Below are 25,506 nucleotides of genomic sequence, written 5' to 3'. Positions count from 1 at the left end.
AAGAAAATGAACAGAATGAAGAGAATAGATAAGGAGAAAATAGARTCATGTAGGAGAGAAAAATACTGAAAACTGAAGCTTGTAAAATCCAACACAGAGTGACACAAAACCACTAACTGGASAAACGAGTTCAATTAAATGGTGAAGAATGTTGGTACTAATGAAATGTCTTATCCAAGGCTTGTGTGGCTCGGCAGTGGCTGCATGCATCCCTTCTGGCAGTTGTAATGCATGTGCATTTTAAAAACAGACGTCACTTGTATTTTCCATCTGTTCAACCTGACACAATCTTAACACAAGGGAAGATAATTCATTTTAGAGTGTCCACCACTTAAAATTGTCTTAAACTGATACAGCCAAGTTAGTGTGATTGAAACAATGAAAACTCAGTATGAAAATTCAATATGATCTGYATTTTTACCTTTATATGAATAATGGAAATAGGCCTTTACTACTTTTGTTAATGTTATATTTAACAGTGAATTTTCTTTGAAAAAACAGGTTTTATCCAGTGAGGCCCAAATTAAAATACTAGGACTTGTACRTTTCATATGTAGAAAATTTTCTGTCACCTTGCAGATTAGAAGTGTAAAAGTCACAAGTTTTTCTAATATCTTTAAGTTACACAACTTGTGCTCACTGTGACAACGTCCTTATAGAACTCAGCCTTCCTGCAGTTGCAGAAAACTTTTATCATCTAGAATTTAAGACTGTTCTACAAAAGTAGACTCCAACAAATGTGTCCTTGAAGCAAAATTATGTGACCAACAGACTTGGATCAACTGCATCCAAATAAAGAGCTACAGTGCAAAAGATATTGTGTGCCCTAGCACAAAACATTTCTGTGTTGGAAACCAGTAATAAATCTCTGGCTAAGTTAGTTTGATTTACGTTAAAGGGTTACAATTTATGATCCTGGTTTTTCCTTGGAACAGCAGGGACTTTCACGTGGTAAGAAAGGCAGTGTACATTTGCAAATGCAAATGTCAGGAATATGGCACACTTTCAAGTAAACTGATCTCAACTGCATCAATTTTCAATTCTGATAAACTACTGAAGATTTCAAAGCTTCTGAATGACAAATACAGGAACAATAGCACAATAGTAAGATTAAATTTTGAAGCAGAGTACACAGCATTTAGTAAGTGTGAAGAGTAATACTCTTGAATAAACTGAAAAAWTCTGCATAAAGAATGTCTATCATCTTTTTAGTACATATTTTTGACCCATATATAGTTTTAAATATAAGGTAATAAAATATATTACCACCTCTTTTTTGGAGACAGAGTCTTGCAAGTTCTGATTGACAGTTTGTTTAAGATGACTCTTCATCTTTTGCAGCTTGAAAAGTCGCATTTTTTCCAACAAAATACAAAAAGCATCAGGATTCACAGGAAATCGAGAAACTTTTGCCTGCACTATTAAAAGGAGGATAATACCCTCTTAAGAGGTATAAATGAGACATATTTTTACTTGAAGAAATTATTGTACAAATACCATCAGTTTGATTATATATATAATCAAACACAAAATATATACAGAAATGTACAATGAAAAAAATCTCTATGATTGTTTATCTATAAAAACTTCAAATATAAACAAAAATTATATAAATACTGACTAGATACATTACATCTGGTAATGAAACATTTAATAATTTATTTTACTTGGCAATTAAAAAGAGCTACAATTACTTGAGAAAGTATTTTAAAACTTTACTAACTGCAACAGTGAAGGATATGACTCTTCTCACAATAYCAGTGCAATGATTTTTCTCTCTTAAATGTGAGAGGTACTTACCCATCCGTTGAGTGAGTTTTCCTTTTTGCTGTGCCRCACTTACTTTGGGTATCTCAATCAAAGAACTGTACAAATGTGATCTGTGGAAAGCAGAATAATGCTGAATAGTTTATTTGACTGTCTAGCCTTGTTTATATGACTCAAACTTATTAGTGAGTAATTATTACCCTCTAATTTAATGTGCTTACAAATACTCTCAGGATGCAGTAACTACCCCCACCTTGGGTGCAAAAACCCACAAACTCTAGCTGGAACAAACTGAGAGATATAAATTCTTTAATTACTGTGTAACCAATAAGGTAGATTTCTATTTGCTCCAAGACAAATGTTCAAGACTTTTTAAATTGGTGAATGAACTCATAGTCAGTTTCTATAGCTCAATTTATGAGCTAATTTATTGCAGCTAATTAGGCTGCAATAATCAGATAATTGTTGGCTTTATAAAGCAAAATATGACCCCTCCTAACATTTCCAAGAGCATAAGCAATAAGAGCGGGAAACTCTTAACAGAACTTGGGAAGGTTATCAAGAATGGCCTGAAACCTTTCAAGCGACCGCTGGAGATAATTAGGGAAATTAAAAGAACAGAAAGCACACAACTGAGTTTCAGGCAGTTTGATTTATATATTGAATAGTTCACTATCCTAAAAGTCAAGTCCAGCAAAATTAGAAGTGAAAGACAATAAACAATCCGGTAAAAAAAGATGGCATTTGTAACAAAAAATGCTAAACCAAAATGATGGCATTTCATACCTGTCTTCTGAATGCTGTAGAACAACTATGTAGAAACTAGATGGCAATTCATCCACTATATTAAAATGTTCAACAGGAATACAGAGGTTTCTCCATGCCTGTACAATAGTTCAAAAGTAGTATTATTTTCTTAGACTTTATAAACCGATTCTCAGTTCTTTCATTAGAAAACTGATAGTAATTCTAGGAAAGAACATACTAAAGGGCCCAAACACTCAGCAGATGGGCCAGGAGAGCAGGCTCTGTCCAAACAGCAGCAAACTCTGCTTCCCTGTGAGGGCAGTGAGCACTGGCACGGAGTGTCTGTGCAGCCTCCACTCTTGCAGATGTTCAGAAGCCATCTGGTCATGGCTGTAGACAATGAGCTCTTGGTGGCCTTACTCGAGCAGGCGGATTTTACAAGATGACCTCCAGAGATTTTGTCTAACCTCAACCATTCTATGATCATGTAATTTTTATGCAGTGCAGAGCAGAAGAACGTATAAATATTAATTAAAACAAATTACTAATTCTGTAGATTAGTCCCCTCTTCATAACAATATGACTTTTAAGGCCCCTACACTATTTCTGAAGTTAAAATGCTATCAAATACTCGTAGAGTATTAGCAAARGACGTGAGTTGAGTAATTCATAGTAACATTTATATTTTCAAAAAGTCCTTCACAATTTTGCTAGAGACACTTCATCAACAACTACTATTTAAAATTGTGTTTGTTTTGTGTGGCAAGCTCTTGGTAAAAGAGGAAGGCACAGGGTTGGCTCACAGAATCTCAGAATGTTCTGATTGGAAAAGCTGTTGAAGGTCATTGAGTCCAACCATTCTCTCTGCACTGCCAACCCACAACCAACCAAGGTCCTGGATACACACGTATGTCTGTCTGTGTGCATTTTTATAACATATATAAACCCCTATGAAGTAGCTCAGAGAGTTACCACTGAAATAGCAGACAGTTGCTGCTCCACACATTTTAGAAGATCACTTGTGCTCCTGTTCTGTTTTAAATGATTCTGAAGATGCAGCAATGCTGCCATCTGAGAGCTGCTGGTGTTGGATGTWGCGGTTAGAAGGATACTCTTCATCATCATAGATGCTGAACAACTCTGTAAAATTTTTATATCTATTTATTTTCCTTCACAAAAATAAAACAAGCAAATATATACACTATGTTTGCTATAATATTTATCTACGTTGAAAAAGAATTCTCTTGCTTGAAAGGTGAGATGAAGTAGCAAAAGACTGCTGTTTATTTGTGCAGGTCAATGTAAACAGTCTGACAATAACTTAGAAAGATTTCCTGAACACAAATAGCTGGAATTGATTTCTTTGTCTACATGTATCATCAAGGTTTCTGCATTCAGTCATCTAAGGTCTATTTGGAATGGTAAATACTGTGCTCTTAGCTCAGCCTTTCAAGTTGGCTGAATCTTCCCTGTGTTTCTGTGCTTTAATTGGCAGCCATCACATCACACAATAGATTTCTACAAAGAGCAAAATAATGGGTAAGACTAGATGAACTTTTCTTTCAGCAAACATACTAACTCTGTCGTTTGAATCTACGCTAGCTAAGAGCTAAACTATCTCTTTTTATTTTAATGCAGTTGTCATATCAAAAAAAAAGAACGGCAATTCAGGTTGACCTAATCAAAAATTCCTAAGGGAGCCTTAACACAAACATTTCTGGGCACTAGTAACTGAATTGGCAGAATTTTTTGCCAAGTAAAAGACATGACAGCTCATGGTTTTTGTGCCTTGGTATACATTCTAGTAGATTGTTCACTAACACGTAAAACACCCAGCATAAATAATAGGGTGTGCTGCAAGAGTACAGGGATAAACAACTGAACCACCAAATCCAGTATTAGCTGATTCTAATATAGCAGAAGACCTAGCTAGTCCATTCTACTCATGGGTGGAGATATTTGCAAATTTAAGTGTTGACAGAGATTCAGGTGCTTTCTGCTTGTTGTAACTTCCTTCAGTTGCATTGACACGGCAGAAAGGAAAGTAGTATAAGGTGCTTTTGTTATTTCTCTAACAGAGATGCTGGTGTAGGAAGTATGGGTTATTTGGTGTAGGAAGTATGRGTTATTTGTTCCAGAGAATACAAGCCCTACAGCCATTCTGCATCTTCTCTTTGATGAAGGCACATTATTCACATGAATGATGCATACACCTTCAAGCCATCGATGGGACCATGCTGTGTGGGTATCAGTCTGACAAACTGAATGTAAACTGAATTATCTATTTCAAAATCAAAAATTAACAATCCAGAGAAATATTTTTAGAATTTTTTTTTGCGAGCAATGAAACTGTACTTTGTGGCAATGTCTTATCTTTGCCAATTACAAGATAGTAATTTATTCCTAYTAAATTTTTTTCATGTATGCAATCATCAATGAAAATGTCAGGTCAAAGACAACAGATAGTAGAACTTTTAAAAAATCACTCATTACATCTTCTGAACTTAGCTAATGTATCATATATTTGATGACCTGTATTACATACTAGTTYTTACATGGAACCCTACATGTGTTCTGTATGACCTATTTTCAGGCTCTGCAAATACAGTTTAGCTTACACATCTTCAAACATCCTCACATTGAAAAGCAGCACTGCAAAGCAGTAAGGTTGCCTTACCTGATGAAGTGCCAAAAACTGGCTAGTTGAAATTGGATCAAATTGTCGAAAGCATTCAGCCATTTCCAAACTAGCAGGAGCCAGTACATCAGTAACGCTGTGACTGAATGCAATAGCCATAGACTGCAGCAAGGCCTCACTGGATTGACAAAGATATTTCTGAGCCATCCTATATTCTGTCTAGGTGTTAGAAATAAAAAGGTTTATATTAAAATTTGCTGATATTAAGTATTTGTTATATGTTCGACAATTACAGAATGTCGTAGAAGATAAATATTGCTTTTATGTGAATAATTTTAATGCATTTTCTTTTTAAGGCACTTAATGTATGATCAAAACATGAAAATACTGATTAATTTTTTAGCAGACACCAACATCTGTTATACAACTTTCAAAAATAATTGGTTTAACACAGTAATTTTTTAAAATATAAAAYGTATACCTAGCAGAACAGGCTTTAAATTGCAGGCAATATGACCGGTTCAGAAACAATGATCAATACAATTGTTTCTGCGAACAGCTAACTATATTTAGTGCAAATTAGCCCACAAACCTCTTACCTCGGGTATTTATTGATTTTACTAGCAATACAAACTCTACACTCCCAATGCCTAATGTGCTTTCAGCTGCAGTAGTTAACAGAGATCAGATCTCCGAATTTTACAAATATTTTGTGATATAAGTAATTTCTTTCTTTGTTCCCAGTCTGCAAAAAGTTATGTTCCCTTAGAAACTCATATCTGTGAGGCAGAAAGAAACTGCCTGCTCCTCTAGTCCAGGTGCTACATGCTCCATCAGCRAGAAGGAGAAATGATTTCTTTCTGGGAGGAACAGTATGAGCTCATTCAGGAGCTCCCCCACAGTCTGTTCACGAGTAGGASAGAGATACACAGCAGAGAGTGATGGGAAGCTGTTTCTTGGAAGGTGTTTTGTAGATCTTTTCCTTTTGAAAGATATAGTTTGTGTTACAAACATTTCCATTATCACTTTAAACAGAACTRATAAGGTAAGATTACTATTATTTTATAAAAAGAAAACACTCAAATTCTAACGCAAGCTTATAAACTAATATACCTTTAATTCCTGACTTTTCCTCCTATACTTCTCATTATGACATTTATTAGTTGATAAACCACTGTCTGTCATGTCTTGTTCACTGCATTCTGCTGACGCCAGTGAAGATTTTCTGATGTCTGATTTAGCTTCTTCCTACCCATCACAGTATATAAAAAAAAACAATTAATCATCCATTAAGTAAGGCAGGCTTCATTTCTTTTGTGAAAGTCTATGCAAAAATGGAATTAATCTTAACAGAAATCACTACCTTAACTCCTACATGGTGAGAGATTTAGTAATATTATCAACCACCAACATTTCTTTGTATGTTATGAAGGCAGTATGACCAAAACAAACTAAAAAGACCCTCAGCACAACCTCCAAGAGTTGGACTTTCTCATATTTGTCCTCTGCTTATTCCTTCTGAACACTTTAATTTGTCACTGAATTTATAATGCCTCCACCAACTCTCCTTTTCTTATGTAGGGTTCTTACTACAACACAAAAGACACTTAAAAATCCAAGCTTTTAACCTACAAGTCAATACTTCTTGATCGCATGGATTCAGAGACCATGCCTTGCTAGCCCTTTAAGGCATTCAAGGAATTTTTTAACCTCTCTTTAGAAAATAATGTAATTAGCATATCTTGCAAACAAATCAAAAATTATCTATGTGAGGATGGCATGTAGGCAGAACCATGTTTTTGAAATTAGTAAGTTCGGTATCCATTTTTATTATGGATTGCATGCASTATACAAAACCTAGCTTTACATAAAGAGCAGCTTTTGTACAAATGCATCTAGAAAAAATAGTAGAGCAGAAAAATTTTACACAGAAAAATTAATATAACTGCAGAAAAGCATGCRTACCATAACATTTGGCTTCCAGTAAATCTCTGAATATACAGGATCTGCATTAATGGCAAGTAAATGAAGAGTTTTTCCAGTTAGATACAGGCATTTGGATTTGATGTTGGGACAGCCTTTACAAAGATTCTGTATGCTTGCTAACTGAGCCAGTGTAATATGAGCCACGGTGCGTTTCATATACTTCCAATCCTGGTAAAATACATATTAATGTTTATTTGCTCACATATMCCCACACAGACATAAACAGGAAGTTTTTTAAAATGTAACACATATATATATTCACATATAAATACTTATGTTAAATGTRATTATACTTTCGACTACAAATGAGCCATCTTTAATAGATCCACAATTTCATTAACAACTGATGAAGGACAAAAATAGTTCAATGTAATATCCATAACAATGTTCAACCAGTGCCAAGAAAATCATGGAATAAGGGGAGGGTGCCCAGTAAACCATCTCCAGAACTAAAACCATGCACTTCAACCTCTTTTACTACAAAACTCTGTGACTGGTCTGAGGACCCATTTCCTCAGTAGCRGAAGAAGTTGCACTATGGAAAAGTTTGTTATACCTTTTATCAYAGAACTAAATATTTTGTATTACCTGTTCCGTTGCATCACCTTCAATGATGAACTCCTCCACAAATTCATGAAATGATGCTTCTCCCACATTTTTAAGCTTTTTCTCAGTAATGACAAGATGACAAATATCCAAAAGAATTTCTACAAGATTTATTTTCCTRTTAGCTAGTTGTCTCATTAATGGAATACTAATATTTGTACTCTGAAATACAAAAGCAYGTAGAATTCTAAGTTCAAGTATTTTTTCAAATTTATCTGATAAGAAGTTAGAAGGTTGTATTTTTTTTAACCAAAGAAGCACTTTAGCATTATCATCTCGACAGAGCAGAAATATTGCAATGAAGATATGTAAGTAATTTAAAAGACAAACTCCAATGTCAGATATATTACAAGGCAATCAAAGTAGCTCCACAGAACCAGAGTGGCTGGGTTTTTGCTTTTATGGACCAGGTATAAATATGTAATATCTAATAACGGTACATATCCCCTAGCAAAGTCAACTGCAGGCTCTCTTTAACCAAAACACACTGACACAGACAGTGTCAGACATTCATTATTTATCAAGAATAGACATTCTTTATTTATAATAACGTTCTTTGAAGAYTTTTTGTTTCTCCTGAGAAGAAACACATTTTGAAGAATTTTAAACTTTTSAGGTTGAGAATCAAAAGTATCTCCAAGTGCATACTTTCTTCTTCTGTAGCTATTAGATATATGTCAGAATTAAATAAACTTGACAAAGACCAAAAAAATCCTGTCTTCATCCCTTTTTTCAACTGTAAATTCTTTTGGTATGCAATATTTCTTTCTATATACAAAGAATGCTTATCATTACAAGCAGATAATTCCTGGAAGCCCCCAATGAGATTATCAAAAAATGAGTGAATATTACAACTAAACTAGATTTCCTTTCCACAGTTAAGGAATACAGAAGTCCATACCTCATGAAATGCAAATAAACTACAAACATTATGAAATACTTCCTCTGTTTTGGATACTGCTCTCTGAGCTAAGTTATAAGCGTCTAGATAGTGACTATGTTTGTCTTTTTTGTTCCTTTCCTGCTTGGCAATGGTCCTGAAAAAAACCCAAACCAACACCATAAACTCATAAGAACTAGCACAAAAAATGCTCATTTTTATGGTATCAATACTGTTAAACATACATAATAAAATAATCAATTAATACATCAAATAGATTAATTACCAATAAAAAAGAATAACTTTGCATGTGTTTTTRAAATGCACAGATAGGACAAGTGAATGCTTACAAGTTATTTTTCCAAGGTCTTATTCTTAGAACTGTACWGCTGCAATGCAAGAAGATGCCAAGACTCAAAGAGAAGAAAGGCAGGTAATATTCTAGAGTATTTATTTACTAGGAACAAAATGGCAGTATACCAGGTACAAAACATATCTCAGTTGGTTTAAGGGGGCATCGTGCAAACGCTAGGATTCCAAGCATACCATGCTTTCCAATTTTACTCTTGCAGCAGTTACTAGAGAAATGTTTCAACGGTAAGAATTGTAAAGGCCTGTAAATACTTGAGAATGACTGGTTCAGCTGCTAAAATGCCTTTACAAATGAGAGGTCAAAACGCTGACTTAAGAGATCTTCACACTTTGTTTTGACCTCAAAAAAGAACAAAAGAGAACTCTGCCTTGAGTGAAAACAATTTTTAATTCTAGAGCTCTTTTTTGAATACAAAACGCATGAACGCAAACAGATTTGTAACAGCAATATATATATAAAAGCTAACAATGCCATCTGCTCTTTTCYATCTTTAAAAAGACTTTTAAATGTCATCAATACACTTCATGGACTAGTTCAACTTAATTAAAATTTTTCAATAGAGTTATAGAAGTATAGTCTTACCTACGAATATTTGCACATTCCAGCAGTATTTCAGCACTGCAGTTTTTATGCCCATAATAAAAAAACTCCTTCTCAACTTGARCTAATTTATTGTAGGATTCCTGTAGTATGTGTGGTAACTGAACAGCTTTGGGATTAACTGTCATATGATCCTGGGCAAAATGTATCTGAATAAGTGTTTTTCTAGAAATAAAAATTAAATATGAGATAGCAGTCAAAAAGCACAGGCTATTTTTCAGAACCCACACATTTCTCTCTGCTTTCCTTCAAATTCTAAGAAATCGGAAAAAAACATCATAAATGTGTGTTTCATAAATTATAGTAGTTCTGAAAAATCTGAATATTATATTTTGAGATTAGAGATGAGGCATCACTTGTTCCATGTATCTAATTATTATTTGTTGTTCCATTATCTAATTATCTGTCTAGGCCTAATCGGTCTTCTAAATACAGATGAACTGAGAAGACTGGTACTAGTGTTCCTTTTCTATTGGAAAGCTTCCCCTTTACAGAAAGAGACAGGAACGTAAATGTTGTATACTTCCCTCCCCTTASCAACACATTTTAAGGTCTGTGTGCTCGGATTTCAGTGTGTAGTTCCACAACAAACAGGCTTCTTAGTGCATGGTGAGAACAGAAGCAGGTAATATTGTAGACTGCCACAGTGCTGTGGGAGGGCACAGATGGATCCCTCTGCATAGGCAAATATATGTTGCACCTTTAGGTAATCTACATTGCAAACTACGCTCAATACGTTGTGGTATCTAGTTTGCCAAGTCAACAGCTAGTAAGGCTGCAAACAAGAATTTGAGAAGGAAATATAGAAATATGGAAGGAAATCTAAATTTCAAAAAGAAAACACCACTGTATTAATGACTTAGCACAAAAACATTTGAGAATCRACAGAATTTACCATGCTAAAATAAGAAAGCGCTGCGAAAATTACATCTATTTGTAATGTAGCTGCATATTAGAAGCTGGGCATATTTTAGACAAAAGACGGTCACCTGGCTTCAAGGGATGCAATCATAAAACCCAATTCCGACTGCCTGCCAGGTCTCTTCAGTAAAGCAGATCGAAGCACATTTACAGTACGTTCCAGTATCTCACAAGCCTGCAGGTAAAGCAAGAATTTTCATAATTCTATTTTAAATGTCTATGGATAATATTAAACATTCATTTAGAAAGCTCCAATTCTATACACAACATGTTTATTATTCCCAAGATGGCTGGCTCTTGATAACTGTAAATAAGTCTAGAAAACTGGAGTTATGATCATACTTAGATGTTTTGATGCTAATGTGAATGTCACACATACATACAAGGAGAGAGGACGGAGCCACATGCATCTTGGAGGTACATAGCAAAAGATGGCAAATAAGAGTTCAGTCAAAATCAAAATAATCCCTCTGCACAAAACAGACTTGCACAGTTTATCAATACAGGTTAGATGGACATAAGACATAAGACTATATTTATGCTGAAACTCATGAAAGGTAAGGGTTTGATAGTAAGCGGATAGTTTGATGTCACAGGTTTTTAGTTTTTTTTAAAAAGTGTTACAGTAATATCTCCCAGAACCTATAAACTATATTTGTAAAACTACTTGAAATACTTGAGAAGGAAAAGCATACTAGAAAATAATACTGAAAGGCATGATATTCATTGAATATGAAAAACAAACATACCAGTGTTAACAGGACTGTCTGAATACAAAAGCATTCTAATGAAGAGAATCACATCTCTGGGATGTAGTCATGCATATGAGATTATAACTGGTTTTATTCCAATAGAAGAATAAGCTGATCATAAAAACATCCTAAGCATCTGTGGGTAAAATCTCATTCCTACTGGCCTGCATCTGTCTGGAATCTAGTGTTTGTTGAATGCGTAGAGAAAACAACATTAACYGCATTTAACGCACAATTTTGCTTTTACTGAAAATGCAAAGGCCATAATATYTCACTGAGAGAGATCACTGCTGAAAGAGATCCCAAACCACAACCTCCAAGCCCAAAAAACTTCCTTACCATGTTCTGTTTTCCTTCCCCCTCTTCCTCTAGAATTGCTTCTATTAGACTGAGAGTACTGTCATACCAAAACTGCTCATTTCCTCCCAGAAGCTGTGCTTTCTCCAGGAGTGCTTTGGCTTGTCTGTGGTTTCTTTCCAGGTTAGCCAACACAGCAAGTAAGTACAAGCACCTTGACATATCAGAGAGGGCCCTCAGTTCCTACAAACAAAGACATGTGATCTATATACCAAAAATCCTCTAGTGCTATTCATATTTATGTCCATATTCCAGATTAGCCTCACAGAAATAAAAAGCAAACTATATTCCTACAACTATCTGCTCAATTTCTTCATTACTCCTTGTATAGGTCTGCTGCACATTTCTTTACCTTCCGGTACCCTCCATCTCACAAGTGGAATAAGCTATTTTTCTGCTATTATGAAGTATSTATATATATCTGCTAGTGTTTGTCAGCATCTGATGAAGAAATGTGCTGATGGAAGATTTTTTTTTTTTAACTGGTGTACAGATACGCTAGAGATCCAGTGAGCTCACAATGCTGCTTTATACCAGTTATAAGCTATATAACTAACACTGTAAAGGGACAAATATTGTATAACATTTGTATACTAGCATACAGACATGTAGGATACAAATAACCACTTATATTATTAAAAATACTGCCCTCCCTAATGTATTTTGAACTTTCCTTAATATATAATGCTTAAATAATGCTTTTAAAAGAGGCATGTATTATTAATGAATATCATTCATATATTATTACTCAAAGTATTCATGATYATACTGAATTTACATAGGCAGCTTTTACTTACATAGGAAAAAWTATTACACAAAATAGCAGGATAATAATTACATTATTTTTAAACTAAAGGATTTACTGCAATAATTATATTGCAATAATTTGTATTATGAAGCACAGGGCTATAGTCAAAAACGGTAGATATAGGGAAAATATCAGTAATTTTAAACCCTTCATAATAACAAGCCAATGCAGATCTGTTTGGTGAACATGTGGACGCTTATTTCAGATCTGCCAGAATTCTAAGACATAATTTCAGTTCGATCAAAATCTAGCAGTAAATCCATAATGAAGTTCAAAATGAAATAACCAGACTTGCAAATTATCAAAATATTGAGAGGATGGAGCTAAATGCCCTTTCTCTCTTCTGAGCAAACGTGGAACATTCCCCACCTATTTAAACAAACAAGGTTGAGATACACCTGTATTTTCCAAGGCCACTGCAAAGCAGACAGAAATGCTGACACTACTTCAAAAATGTATATAATTTTCAGAAAACTCCCACAAATTTGGACTGAAATGCCATATATTTAAATGTACACATGACATATATTGAAACAATATATTGTTGAAGCAATAAATATTGGGGTGGTGGAAGAAGGCTTGGCTTTGCCCTTTGATTGTTATTATTATTCTGAGGAATAACTGCATCCAAATGAACATTCTTCCTATGCATTTTATCAGTGTTTCTTTTTCTATTTCGTTTTTATTGTACCTGAGTTGCAGCATGGGCCTCTGAAAGCAGAAGTCTTGCTGGCTGATACAAGCCTAGCTGAATTAGTACTTCAGCCTTTTCAATCCACAAGAGAGGGAAAGAAAGTGCACTCAGTCCTTTTCCTGTTACTGCATTTAACTCAAAACCCTGAAAAAAACCAAAAGTATTACACCTTCATAAATTTTGAAACGAAACTAGACAAAATAMAAGTTGTTATTAACTATGATATCCCCCAGTTCAGCTGCATTTTCTAACTTCAAAATTTAACATTGTATTACAGAAACAGCAGGTTTATTATGAGATTTGGATTTTACAATCCTCAAAAGGCATTGAACTAGTAAGTAAACACTATTCAAACTAACTGTGTSATAGATTAACTGCTCCAGGTAAGTTGCTGTCAAGTTGATTCTTGGTAATAACTAAAAGTCAAAGAAGAAAACTATTTACAAGAGCTAAAAGAGGTGACTTGAGAAGGATTAGTAATCAGAAAAAAAGGTATGTTATATGGACAAGTATGGAAAAAAGACACAAAGAGAGCAAAATGGTATGATGAAAATTGGACAGCACTGCCATAATAAAGAGGAAAGTGGGACATAAGCTTTAAAAAAATTGGTGAGGCAATTATCTTCCTAAAGAAGAGTCAATAAAGACAGGAATTTAATATTTGCATGCCCTTAAAACAATGTACAAGCGGAAKCAAAACTTACACACTACTGTAATGGGAAGAGAAAGAAGAGTAAAAATGAGACCAAGAGTGAATACAGTAACTTTTTTGCTTCTCAGTCTTTTTAACTGATTTGCATTTGTCCCATAATACATTCGTAGGGAAGTAGCTTTACTTTGCATGAACAAAGATTCCAATCTTGTTCTTCCCAATATAAATAATATGCCAGGCAAACCCAGCTCAGCTTCAGCTGATGATAGCAGAATTTAGTAGTGTGCATTTTCAATGATTTTTGTGTTCATGTATTTCTCAAGTATTATCTAAAAACAAACTAGCAAGAGTATCATAAAAGAGCAAAGAGAAATATAGTATAGATACTGAAATGGAAATGAAAACCTTTTCACTTGAAGTAAGGACATTCTCATTCCTACCACCATTAGGCTGAGCATTTTCAAATGGAATTTTTCTTTCTTCTGTCTTCATACAGGCAGTTTTTTCTTTTTGCAGTGCAATCTCTTGCCTACACCTAAAACACAAGAAAGAAAATGTAAATTCAAGTGTATTTTAAAAAGCATTTCATAACGACGTATTAGGAATCCTCACCATACACTCCTCTGTGGACAGACATTAACCAAACATGCACAGAATTTTAGGGAATAGCTAATATACCAAAGGTGTGTTCCRAGATCATGTTTTTTATTTTCTTCCCCAACAGCATTTATCAACTGTAGGGAAACAGTCCCAACTAAATACAGCCTCAGTAGTGAGCATACATACATTGCTTGTTCTAATTCAGTAATGTATACTTCTCCAGCAGCTTTCTCATGATACACAGATGCCTCACTCAGTTTTAAATCTGAGCATATCAGGGCAATTCTAAAAATAAAAAGAAAAAATGTCTAAGAAACAATCTAAATCCTTCATGTAAGCACATCATATATAAACAGAATCCACATTTATCGATGCTACCTTGTCACATATAGTTTAATACTGGCAATAACAGAGATTGTAAATAAAAACAGGGGAAATTACCTATTGATAGAGGTCACAGAATCACAGAATGGTTCGGGCTGGAGGGAACTTCTAAAGATATCTAAAGATATGGGCAGGGGCATCTTTCACAAGACCATTTTGCTCCAAACGCCATCCAATCTGACCCTGAACACTTCCAGGGATGGGGAATCCACCAGCAGCCCCAGTCTTGTCTATCAAACCTGTATCCTTCCAACTTAATGGCAAGAATTATGTGGCAAAAGTATGAAAATATTTATACGGTCTCACTATAGAATGCAAAAACCTCCATACGTGTGTACGTGCTGAGTAAAGAGTAACACATTCCTATGCATCTGTCTAATCACATATATAAACATCAGGTCATAGATAGAAATAAAATACCATTAAACACAAATCTTGAGCAATCAACAAGAAAATTTGTCTGGCGAATCTTGGCTGAAAATCACTTCCTATCAGAAAGTCCCTTTTAGTCTTGCAAGAAAGCAACTYAGTTGTCAATTGGCAGTCCAGAGAAAAACATATGTATTGGTACACATCAGTATCTATTCTGCTTGGTGGTATCACTTTTGGGCATTTTGAAAATTCATTATATGGTATTTCATAAACTATCAGAAAATAAGCAAACAACTATTGCTTACAACTGTTACTTATAAGCAAATAGTATTTAATAACTGTCAAAAAAGCATGATAAAGTGTTTTAACTAAACCAGCAAGAATTCTCTACTGCATGCATATTAAATATTTTTAAATCAAAACTTTCAGAGGTTATCATTCATAAGAAATAACGTAATTTTGGTCACAAACACAAATCTATCAGGGAGATTCTTCCCACTTACTAGGGAAACTGCTTTGTGCCCTTAAGATGGATATATTTTTGAAGCAAGTAGGGAGTCTGCCTTTTGAATACTTAATAGATAAGACTTTCATAGAAAYGTTTTTGACTTTGCTTTTTTTCAGCTAGATGGCAATAAGGCATTTCAAAAAGTGGCCCAGCTTTATAATCTCATATGCTTCCCAAGTGGAGATCACGTTTAGTAACAAATAATCTTAGTGGCTTTAATTGCATCAAACCAGTTCATCAAAAGTCTATTAAATGGCATAAAAAAMCCCAAACRAAAATAAATGAAAAACCATTATAAATTTAAAATATTAAGTCACAAAAAAGTCTGGTTTTACTTGGAAAAACATTAATAGATGCGCCACTCCATTCAGTTTCTCTTTTATTTAAAATAAATAAAGGTTACAAACCGAAAGTGATAGAGATCAGACAGACTTCTACATTCCAGAACTTCATTAGCAATAACTTCAGCCAGCTGAAAGATTGGAAGAATCAAATGGGGGCAAAATATTTTCTGTAGTTCTTTAGATAAAAGGTCCATAAAATACAAAGTGCGAGTCTGAAAAGAAATTTATTTAAATTCAATCAGTATAAACATATTTTTGTAGAAAATAAATTTTAAATTAGTGATTATATCTTCAGTTCCAAAATAAACCTCATAAAAGACCCAAAGAAACTTTCTGGCTGAAAGAGCAGCAAGGTGCACAGAAAGCTGGAAAACATCTGCTCTAAGCTCATTTCAGCATGCAGAGGACAGGCTAACACCTCCTGAAATCCTAATACTGACACAAAAGTATTTGGGACAGCTGTCTGAACATACACAGACAGAAAAACTAAAATGTTTTCTGGCACTGATTTTTTCCTAAATAGGAAATGCTCTAGAATTTTGGGGAGTATACTTACAGGTTTTGGGAAATTATCCCAGTTAATACCATAACTATTTGTTTTCTCTTTAAAAGTATCTCTGATTTCATTGGGACAATTATACTGGGCCCATTCTTCCACATTTGCTGGCAAGGTATCAACTGATTCTTTCCCTTTAGGCTTCTTCACAACAGAAACTTCAACCTATAATAAAAACAAGGACACTTAAGAGATCAAAGTAACAATCTTATTGGTATTAAATATTCAGCTAAAGAAATGAACATATTTGCTTAATATCCTTTGAAGTTTTGTGAGATTTGGGGTGTTTTTTGGATCTCTTCACTATGGGTTTTACCAAACATCAGTATATCGACCAAGGCAACAACCAAAGGAAAGAAAAAGTATTTGTAAATTCATGATCTGTCAAGACTGAAGGTATGATACACAGATTACAGGGAAATTCTTCACAGGTTATGAGAGTCTGTACAGGAACAGAGGGTTGCTTTAATTCCACAGAAAAGTGGGTCTTACTTGTTTCTCTTTCTTTTTGTCCTTCTCTTTTTTAGGAGTTTTAGATTGTGAAGTCTTTGAGAAACCTTTTGTAATAGGCCCTGATGATGACAACGACACCTAGACAATCAGATAATTACAGTTAATTATTTTCAATTTGCAGTAATAATAATAATGTCAGTTTCTAGTAATAGTTATTATCCACTGCAAGTCATTATCCAAAGCTTTAACAATTGTCACCTTCTAATTTTGTCACCTTCTTAAAAAAAAAACCAACTATTTCAGAGACTCCTGGATGCTCACATTATTTGTACAAGCACTTAGGACGATCATGACAATGCAATTAAACAGCAGAACTGTCAAAAGATAAGAACATCCCTCTGATAAATATGACTGCTACCTTTTTGTAACCCCTACGGTTGCAAATTCAATTCCTTTCTTTCAAATCACTGGTCTAAATGGCTGAATTTTCTACAAGGGATGAGTTTTACATGGAATTAATTGGCAAGACAGTGAAGAGTCACTCTGTCCTCCTCCTGGGTTAGTCTTCCACAATGCTGCTATATATATTTTACATATATATAAAAGAAATTTCTACATATTTAAGCATACAAAAGAATTGATTGAACGTTTCTCTGTCCATGCAATAGCACAGATTATGATCTTACCCAACATTTAAAAAAAACAACACCCCAACAAAACAAAAATCACCTTATTTTGAGACGATTAATATGTTTGATGGAGCAATCAAGAGTAGGGCATAAAATATGAATCAAAAAAATAGTGCTGGATACTCACAACAAATGAAAATTTCAAATTAAAGGTAACACATCTTTTAAAAAGTTAGAGGTAGCTGATTTGGCTTGGGTTATTCAGGTTTTCAGAGAACATTTTAAGAACTTCTACTGAGCTATTTATGGAGTCCTAACACTGAAGGGCCTGCTTTGAAGCAGTTGTCGGCAGTCAGGTCTGCTTTACTTTGTACGACAAAACAAGGTGTCCTGTAGTACTTTAATTCCTTTAATATCACATGGGGTTTTTTTTCTCACAACACTGTTCAGCTGTACATATGATTCTTAGAATTGCTGTTATTATCCTACCACTGGCACTGGTGGGTAGTGATGGCAGCATTAACTCCTGAAAAGTTTTAGTTTTAATGGCTTATTTGAACAGTAGTACTCTCTTCAAGTTGTTTTTTTCTCTAGTAAGACACTCAGTCAAATGTAGAATATTAAAAGTTATGCTTGTGTAAATCTGAAAATATCAATATTCAATATTTATTTTGCAAATTCCTGTCTCACATCTCACGTTAAACTAATTTCAGAATGAATTCTTGATCATAATTACCACAGTTACCAATTCTGTGGTAACTAATGGCAGGCTTTTACATCTAATTGGAATAAAATTATACACAAGATACAGTTTACCAATCTAGTTGGTACCTCACAAGTGAGACTGTCCCTAGAATGATTTGTTGCATTACTATTATCAAGTACAGATTTAGTGCCTTCGAAGATTTACTTTATTTAATGTATAATTGTTTTTCTATGATCATTGCTGGGATTCTGAACAGCCATTTCAATTGGGCATATCTACAAGAACTGAGGTAGATTTGTTTGATTTGAAAGGTTCTAAGTACGAAGAAGTAAATAGAGAAATTAATCAGTGAACACTGCCAGTCTATACAATTCCTTTCAGTCAAATGACAGCCCTTTTGATTCAATTTCATGAAGGTCCATTCAAAATCATTATTCTTTGAAACTGCCAGAAATGTTTCAGTACGTATTCTGCCACTTCTAAAATTCCTCAACAATTAAAAATACAAAATTTTAGAATCTATTGCAAAAAAAAACATATGAATGCACTTTAGAGAAAAAATGGGCCACTGCTTTTACCTTAATGTCTCTTCTCCATTTTCCTGAGAGAAACTACTTTCTCATTTAATCCTTAAACCTGAGAAAATATACTAACTGCATGATAAAGCAGAAAACTCTACGGACATAGTTAAAACACCAAATGAATAGCTGGTACCATAATTACACAAGAATATATGAAATAAACTGGCCATATTACAGTAACACAACACATATGATCTCACCTGCCAGATACGGAGAATACAGGCATATGCCATCAAACAGTGCTGCTGATGAAAGGAAGAACTACAACCAGAAATTAAAGCCATTAATGTCTGTGCTCTAAATAAAGCTTCCAATTGTTTAATATTACTCAAATCTTCCAAATTAATTTTGGGCATGGCACCATTTTCTCCACTGTCCATCTTAGCATTTTCTTCAGGCAACAATTTTGGTATAGCATTATTTTCTGTTAAAAAAAACCAAAACCACATGCTCTCAGTGACAGCATTGCAAAAATGTATTCTAAAGTTAAATTTTCTGAATTGAATATGAAAAGAGGAAAGTAGGAATAGAATATTGCTACTGCTACTAATCAACTGTGTAATAGTAGAGACACTGAACATTTGTCTTTCTCAATGAAAACACCAGAAGGACATGTCTTATCAATGTCATTATCCCCACGAAAAAGAAAAGCAGAGCAGATGCTCATTTATGACACGCAGTACAACATTGTTCCAGAAATCAGATATTTTTTTCCCAAATGAATATTTCGGTATATTATCAAAACAGAGCACTGAGGTCATACCAGTACAAGTGGACATTTGTGCAAAAGGACCAAAGAATTTTTACAGTTACAGAAGTAGCTGAAAGCATACATCCCTTTGAAAGCCATTTTGAAAAATTAATGCTAAGATAAAGGCCAGGAAAGGGCAATGGACTTAAGTACCCAAATCTCAGCACAGAAACTATTTCCTTCGGTTTCCTCTGTCCCTCTGTGAGGAAGCACTTGAAACAAACTGTCCAGCACTGCTTTCTGGTAGCATCTCACAACTCAGAAATCCCTGTGTCAGAGGGGAGTGGTACCTTACTACACCAAAAGACTGAGGGTAAGTCTCTATAGCATAACACAGAATTCACAATCAGAGGCTCCACTGAATAAATGCCAGTAAATGCAAGAGAAATGACAGGCAAGCTTGTGCCATTCTTCGCAATAACTAAGCTGTAAATTTAAAATCTTCCTTGCTTTTCCTGCTGAGAAATCCCTCTGAAGAAGATACACATATCACATACCTTCCTCTTGTGCGGATTGCACAGGAAATTTCATATGTAACAAGAGATCTACTGCCCAGTCCAAGGGTTTAATAGCATCACTGAGGGGAAAGTGATTGCAATGTAACCATTCTGCAAATTCCAACAGGGACTCAACTTTCTGCCATTCCTCTTCTCCGTTCTAAAAGAGTCATAAAGGAGGAGTGAATTAATATTTGTTTATGTAAACCATCAAAACTATATTCTAAAGTTTTATGTAGTCTGAACAGAAGCAAAAACTAATAATTTGACACGAGCAGTTTTATTGGCATCACAATCAGAGTTATGAGAAATGGAACGTAACAGAAAACTCTACCAGCAGTTAATTCTTTGTTTTATTAAAACCTCTTGCTACTCTTGGACATTTTTCTTTGGCAGGACTCAACTAAAATTTTACTGGACACAAAGATTCAATCATATATAGTTTCCCTACTGAAGAGTAACCTCGAAGTTATAAAAAGTAATAGTAAAGTACACGTCCTCCCTACCCATTCAGGAACTAGCAGTCTACAAATCACTTGAGAAACATCATTCCATCAGCATGGGAGCAAACAGTAAGAACTGACAAACCTGCAAAGCAAKGATTGCATTTTGAAAACAGCTTAACTGTCCAACAATACTTCTGGAGACCGTTACCATGTGACGCCACATGTGTGACAAATAATCTTTATTTTCATGACTGATCTTCTGAACGGTCATCATAAAATTGCGTCCCAATCCTGCCCTCGCTGTAGCCATAAGTTTGAAAATCAGGCTAGAAAAAGATCAAACAAATTGCAAATTATTTACATCTGCACCTGTGAAGTAACTTTGTGAACAAGATAAATACACTAGTTCATACCAGTTTAGCACAAAGATGCAAAGCTTATAAAATGGCATAAAAGGTCAGAAAACCTCCAACTCAGATAAGATTATGCAAACGGTACCCTAGATAATTGAGCTTCCATTTAATGAAGGTGGGTTTGCAGTTAGTAAACTAAAGCTTCTGCTATATAGCCACATTTCATGCATCTATTTTCGTGGGAAGTAAGATACTGCTTACATACAAATTCTTCAAAAAATAAATTTACAAATATTATTGACAGATTAATGTCAGGAAGTACTGCATACGTATGTCTTTTTCACAGAAAAGACACAAGTGTTCTGTGCTGTAAGGACAGGCTGATAAAAAGTAGTAATATTTTCCCAGTGCAAAATAAAGAAATACTCAAGAGTTTTATACTTCTGAAGAACCAAAATGCTTATTTTAACAAAAAGAAGTCAACCACTTACAGTTTTTGTCTTGTCTGAGGCAAAACTCGAATAGCTTCATCCAGGAGTTTTAGTGCTGTCTCCCAGTCAGCTTTATCAGCATATATGTGGAACAACAGACCATATAAGGCGGTTCTTAATGTCAGATCTTCCTCAGCACCTTTGAAGTATATTCAAATGATTTATTAATATACTGCAGAATTAGAATAATGATTACAAAATACCGGGGCTCCTTTTATTACCAGATCTACACAAAGAAGTACATACCTGGATGAAAGCATCCAACTGATAACCCAATATTTTGAAAATCCTTTGTAATCCACTGATGCAAAGGACATACGTCTTTCTTTTCCTAAAGAAAAAGGGGGGGGGGGGGGAAGAACCCTTTATCTTTTAGTTGACATATATCTTTAAATATTATTGAACTTTTATTTCGTGAGCCAATCCATATCACTAAGCTTTGCTGATATGTAAATCTAATACAAAAAGAGAAATGGATCAGCTCCATGGAGCTTTGAAGTAAGAAAAGTTGTTAATGTGTATGGATGTTTCATATGCAGAAGAAATTCCACATGGTCAGGGTTAGGGTTAGGGTCAGGTCATTTGACAGACATCACCTGCATACTGTTTCAGGAGGAATACACGTGCTGTTCATAATCAACAAGTATTTAATTTTATCACAAACTCCCAGCACCGTCTAAATTTTAACTCCTTCCTACTGCCAAAGTGCTAAACGGTCTGTTAAAAGCCTGAATTTATGCAAAGTAAAACTTTTCTTTTGCAGGTAAAAGAAATTTGAGTTTGCAGGTGGGAGAAACCTTTACAAAGTGAGGTTTTTTTTCTGAGGTAATGTTGTAGGATCTATTATCATATTTTCCGTATCTATTACCACACTTGCCGAGGTGGCTTTTTTTCTGGATTTTGAATATTTTCTAAACTTTTTTTTGTAAGCTTCAACAAGTGAAACACKACAGCAAAAATCAGACAGCAAATTTGCAGAAAATTGTTGTGAGTTTGACAATTGCCTAAAACCAGAAGAATCACTAAATGGAATAAAAGACTGTATGAGTCAGTGTATGTGTGAATGTGTGGTATGTGACCACAGGTAAGAAACCATAAATGTGTTTACGGTTATGGCACTTTTGCCTCTTAGGAAAGGTATCTTGAAGTTTCTTTACCATCAGCACCAATCACTAAAAAAAAAGCACAGTTAAAAATACTTATTAGAAATTCTTACCTGTTTGTTTTTAGATTCTGCTTTAATTATGTTCTTAATAATTATTTCAGTAGGTTCTCTAAACTGTTCTCTGTCATGTGGTGAGCCCAGCAAAGGTAAACAGGCATTCCAAAAGTGCCTAGCCGCAAACATGACAAGGGAGTAATTTCCAGCTTCACCTGCATACCTGAAGAAAGTGAAGTAGAACTTAATACGGAAAAACAACCACATTTTAGCCATAATAAAGAATTTTGCTTATACGAACATTTGGGTTTAAACGATCTAGTGATCACCATACATAACTTCAGCAATGAGGGCTTAGCATAAGGGCTTCATGGAAAAGCTGTTTTCTTTTTTAAATACTGAACAACTTCACACACTCAGCAGAAGTAGGAATMAGTAGTATATAAGTAATTTTACTGCATTTCTGCATACTCTTAGCTCAAGAGCATTCGTTTTAAGAAGCAGAAACTTCCTCAAGATGTTCTTGTTGGAATAATATACTTTTTTTGTTTTCCTATTATGTTAATTTCTCATTCTGAGAAACATTAAAAAATAGAACACAATTATTACCATACTATGGGTTTTGTTTAGCACAGCATCACTGTAAACACAGGAATATGCCCCAAATGCCTCTAGCTGCATTCATATTGCTTCGAGTGTATTTTATGCAAATGTTACTTTGAAATAATAAAATTAATAAAATTGAAATTCTCCAGATTGAAATACAACACAGTACTCACCTGAGTGAGAAAAAGCTTGAAATTTTTCTGAAAAATTGTGGATTGGTATAATGTAATCAACAGGTGAACAGTGTTACTATTTTTAAAAGAGCAAGTTTTTGAAAGCAGCAATCTTCTGATCACCCTCTAGACAGCACTCTTCAGACCATGTTTAGACTCACGCATCCAATTCTGGGCCATCCAATACGTGTCAGACATGGACAAATCGCCACGAGTTCAGTGAAGGCCACTGAGATGATTCAGGGTCTGGAGTGCAATTGCTGTGAGAAGCAACGTTCAGGCTCTTCACAATGGATGGCAGGAAGAGCACGAACAGGCATCAGTTAAAATAAGAAAGATTCAGAAATGTCCCCATGGGTACACGGTCACCCAGTGGAGCAGGTGACTCACTGAGTGTCTCCATTCCTTGAGGTTCTCACGACCAGACTGGATAAAACCCTGGGCTGGCCCTGCTTTGAGCAGSACTCTGAACTAGATGCCTTCTGAAGTCCCTTCCAAGCACATTTTCCTATGATTCTGTGACACTACAAGATCAGCTATGTGGAAAGTAGTCAATAAATTTACTGAAGTGCAAAAATCTGTCAAATCCTGTGTTAAACATGTCAACTCATAACTATTCTGATTGTTATCAGTCTTGGGAGAAAATATGATGATCCCCAAAGCTGCAATCAAATTTTAGATCAGTTTTATATTAGTTCTCTCTCAACATAAAACATACCTTGCACTCTGAACAAAGGCTTCAGATGCTGCTACGCGCAGATCTTTTCTTCCAGACAAATTTTCCATTATGCTCTTTCCTTGTATACAGGCTATAATACTTAACATTTCTTGTCTCACTCTGTTACCAAGCCTGCATAAAGGCAAATACTTCAAGAAGTGCCAAGTCTTACAGGCTGAGACCATACCAATTTCTATTAATAAAGTTTTCAAGTTGCTATTATATAGATGTCTTTTGCTTTAGACGTTACAAATCCTTCTATTGAGCTTTCTTTTTAAATTAGAAAACATTTCAAAACTGGAACATTTTGTGAAAAGGTAAACTAAAATACCTTTTTTCATACCTCTAATGAAAATAATTGTGAAATCACATTAAAAAAGCTATTATGTATATTTAGCAAGGAAATAGATTTTTCATTTGCTCCCTGTTTTTCACAATTGTACATAAAAAAAAAAGTATTAGTCCAAAGTCGAACTTACACAACAAGCAATTAAAAACAGAAATCAGGAAAATTAGACAATTTTTGATACTTTCTTTCAGAATTAGTAATGATTATGTCTGGTAAAGTATGTGCAGAGCTCTGGAGAAATTCATATGGATCCTATTCCACTACATGTGGGAGAAAACAATGTCGATTTCAGTCCCAGAGTTAATCATTAAAAAATAATTTGCAAATAAATCGATACCACTGGTTAACAGAAACCTATTAAGAAAAGAATAAACACAATGTGCAGGATTTTTTTGTGTCTTAGTTRCAAAGTGAAGCACACAGAGAAGAGCGGCCATTTCAGCCGGCTCCTTCCGACTCTGCGTGAGCACGGCGTGCAGTGGCGCTCTGTGTCCACAAGAGGGCAGCACAGTACGAGTGAACAGYTCAGGATTTCCCCGCTCTGAGTCTCCCCCGCTGCGGAAACCGCGCTGACAACTCCTGACTACAGAATCAAACACTCAATCTTTCATTGGTTTGCAGATTGCTAGATGTGCAGCAAGGATTCTCTCAACTTCTGCGATGTTCTGAAACTATCTATTTCATACTAAAATAACTCGCTTGCTTTTATATGGTTTTAAATCCATGTAGAAAACAACCATGAGTTTCAAAGAACAGAATACTTTTTAAAAAACGTTCAATTATTTTTCGGGGGGGGGGGGGGAATGAACAACATATTGTATCTGCAATTTTTCATGTTTATTTCAAACTTCCTACATTCCAAAAAAATGCTATTAAATGGAGTTAACTCTTTCTTCTTTGGATAAAATTTAATTCTGCTTTTGGAGGAAATTATTCTAAATAATAGAAGGTTMAAAACGTACAATCTTTTTTATAATTTTTATAATTTATATATGATTTTATTTTTTCTGTGAAATTCAAGTTAGAGACTGGGCTTCTAAAGCAATTAG

At 34.7% G+C, this 25,506-nt stretch overlaps 1 protein-coding gene across 1 annotated transcript in view; it reads right to left on the bottom strand.

The window, feature by feature from the left end:
• The window catches only part of CFAP46 (cilia and flagella associated protein 46), a 67,200-nt gene that overhangs the window by 13,760 nt on the left and 27,934 nt on the right, over positions 1–25,506 (bottom strand). Inside the window, exons 23-47 of the mRNA XM_057384104.1 lie at positions 24,109–24,240; positions 22,669–22,834; positions 21,699–21,783; positions 21,453–21,591; positions 20,751–20,934; positions 20,163–20,322; positions 19,115–19,338; positions 17,038–17,136; positions 16,546–16,710; positions 16,053–16,201; positions 14,568–14,666; positions 14,187–14,316; positions 13,127–13,273; positions 11,610–11,810; positions 10,587–10,693; positions 9,580–9,762; positions 8,646–8,781; positions 7,727–7,906; positions 7,118–7,306; positions 6,266–6,400; positions 5,192–5,371; positions 3,487–3,654; positions 2,554–2,651; positions 1,801–1,880; positions 1,270–1,418 (exon numbers count right to left, since the gene is read on the bottom strand). Of these exons, the coding sequence (XP_057240087.1) occupies positions 1,270–1,418; positions 1,801–1,880; positions 2,554–2,651; positions 3,487–3,654; positions 5,192–5,371; positions 6,266–6,400; positions 7,118–7,306; positions 7,727–7,906; positions 8,646–8,781; positions 9,580–9,762; positions 10,587–10,693; positions 11,610–11,810; positions 13,127–13,273; positions 14,187–14,316; positions 14,568–14,666; positions 16,053–16,201; positions 16,546–16,710; positions 17,038–17,136; positions 19,115–19,338; positions 20,163–20,322; positions 20,751–20,934; positions 21,453–21,591; positions 21,699–21,783; positions 22,669–22,834; positions 24,109–24,240 (3,685 nt within the window). The remainder of the gene's footprint in view (positions 1–1,269; positions 1,419–1,800; positions 1,881–2,553; positions 2,652–3,486; positions 3,655–5,191; positions 5,372–6,265; positions 6,401–7,117; positions 7,307–7,726; positions 7,907–8,645; positions 8,782–9,579; positions 9,763–10,586; positions 10,694–11,609; positions 11,811–13,126; positions 13,274–14,186; positions 14,317–14,567; positions 14,667–16,052; positions 16,202–16,545; positions 16,711–17,037; positions 17,137–19,114; positions 19,339–20,162; positions 20,323–20,750; positions 20,935–21,452; positions 21,592–21,698; positions 21,784–22,668; positions 22,835–24,108; positions 24,241–25,506) is intronic.

Source organism: Malurus melanocephalus, unplaced genomic scaffold, assembly GCF_030028575.1.
Source record: "Malurus melanocephalus ecotype Western Australia unplaced genomic scaffold, MMel_1.1 scaffold_686, whole genome shotgun sequence".
NCBI lineage: Eukaryota > Metazoa > Chordata > Aves > Passeriformes > Maluridae > Malurus > Malurus melanocephalus.
This window is presented reverse-complemented; position numbering and strand designations above follow the sequence as displayed.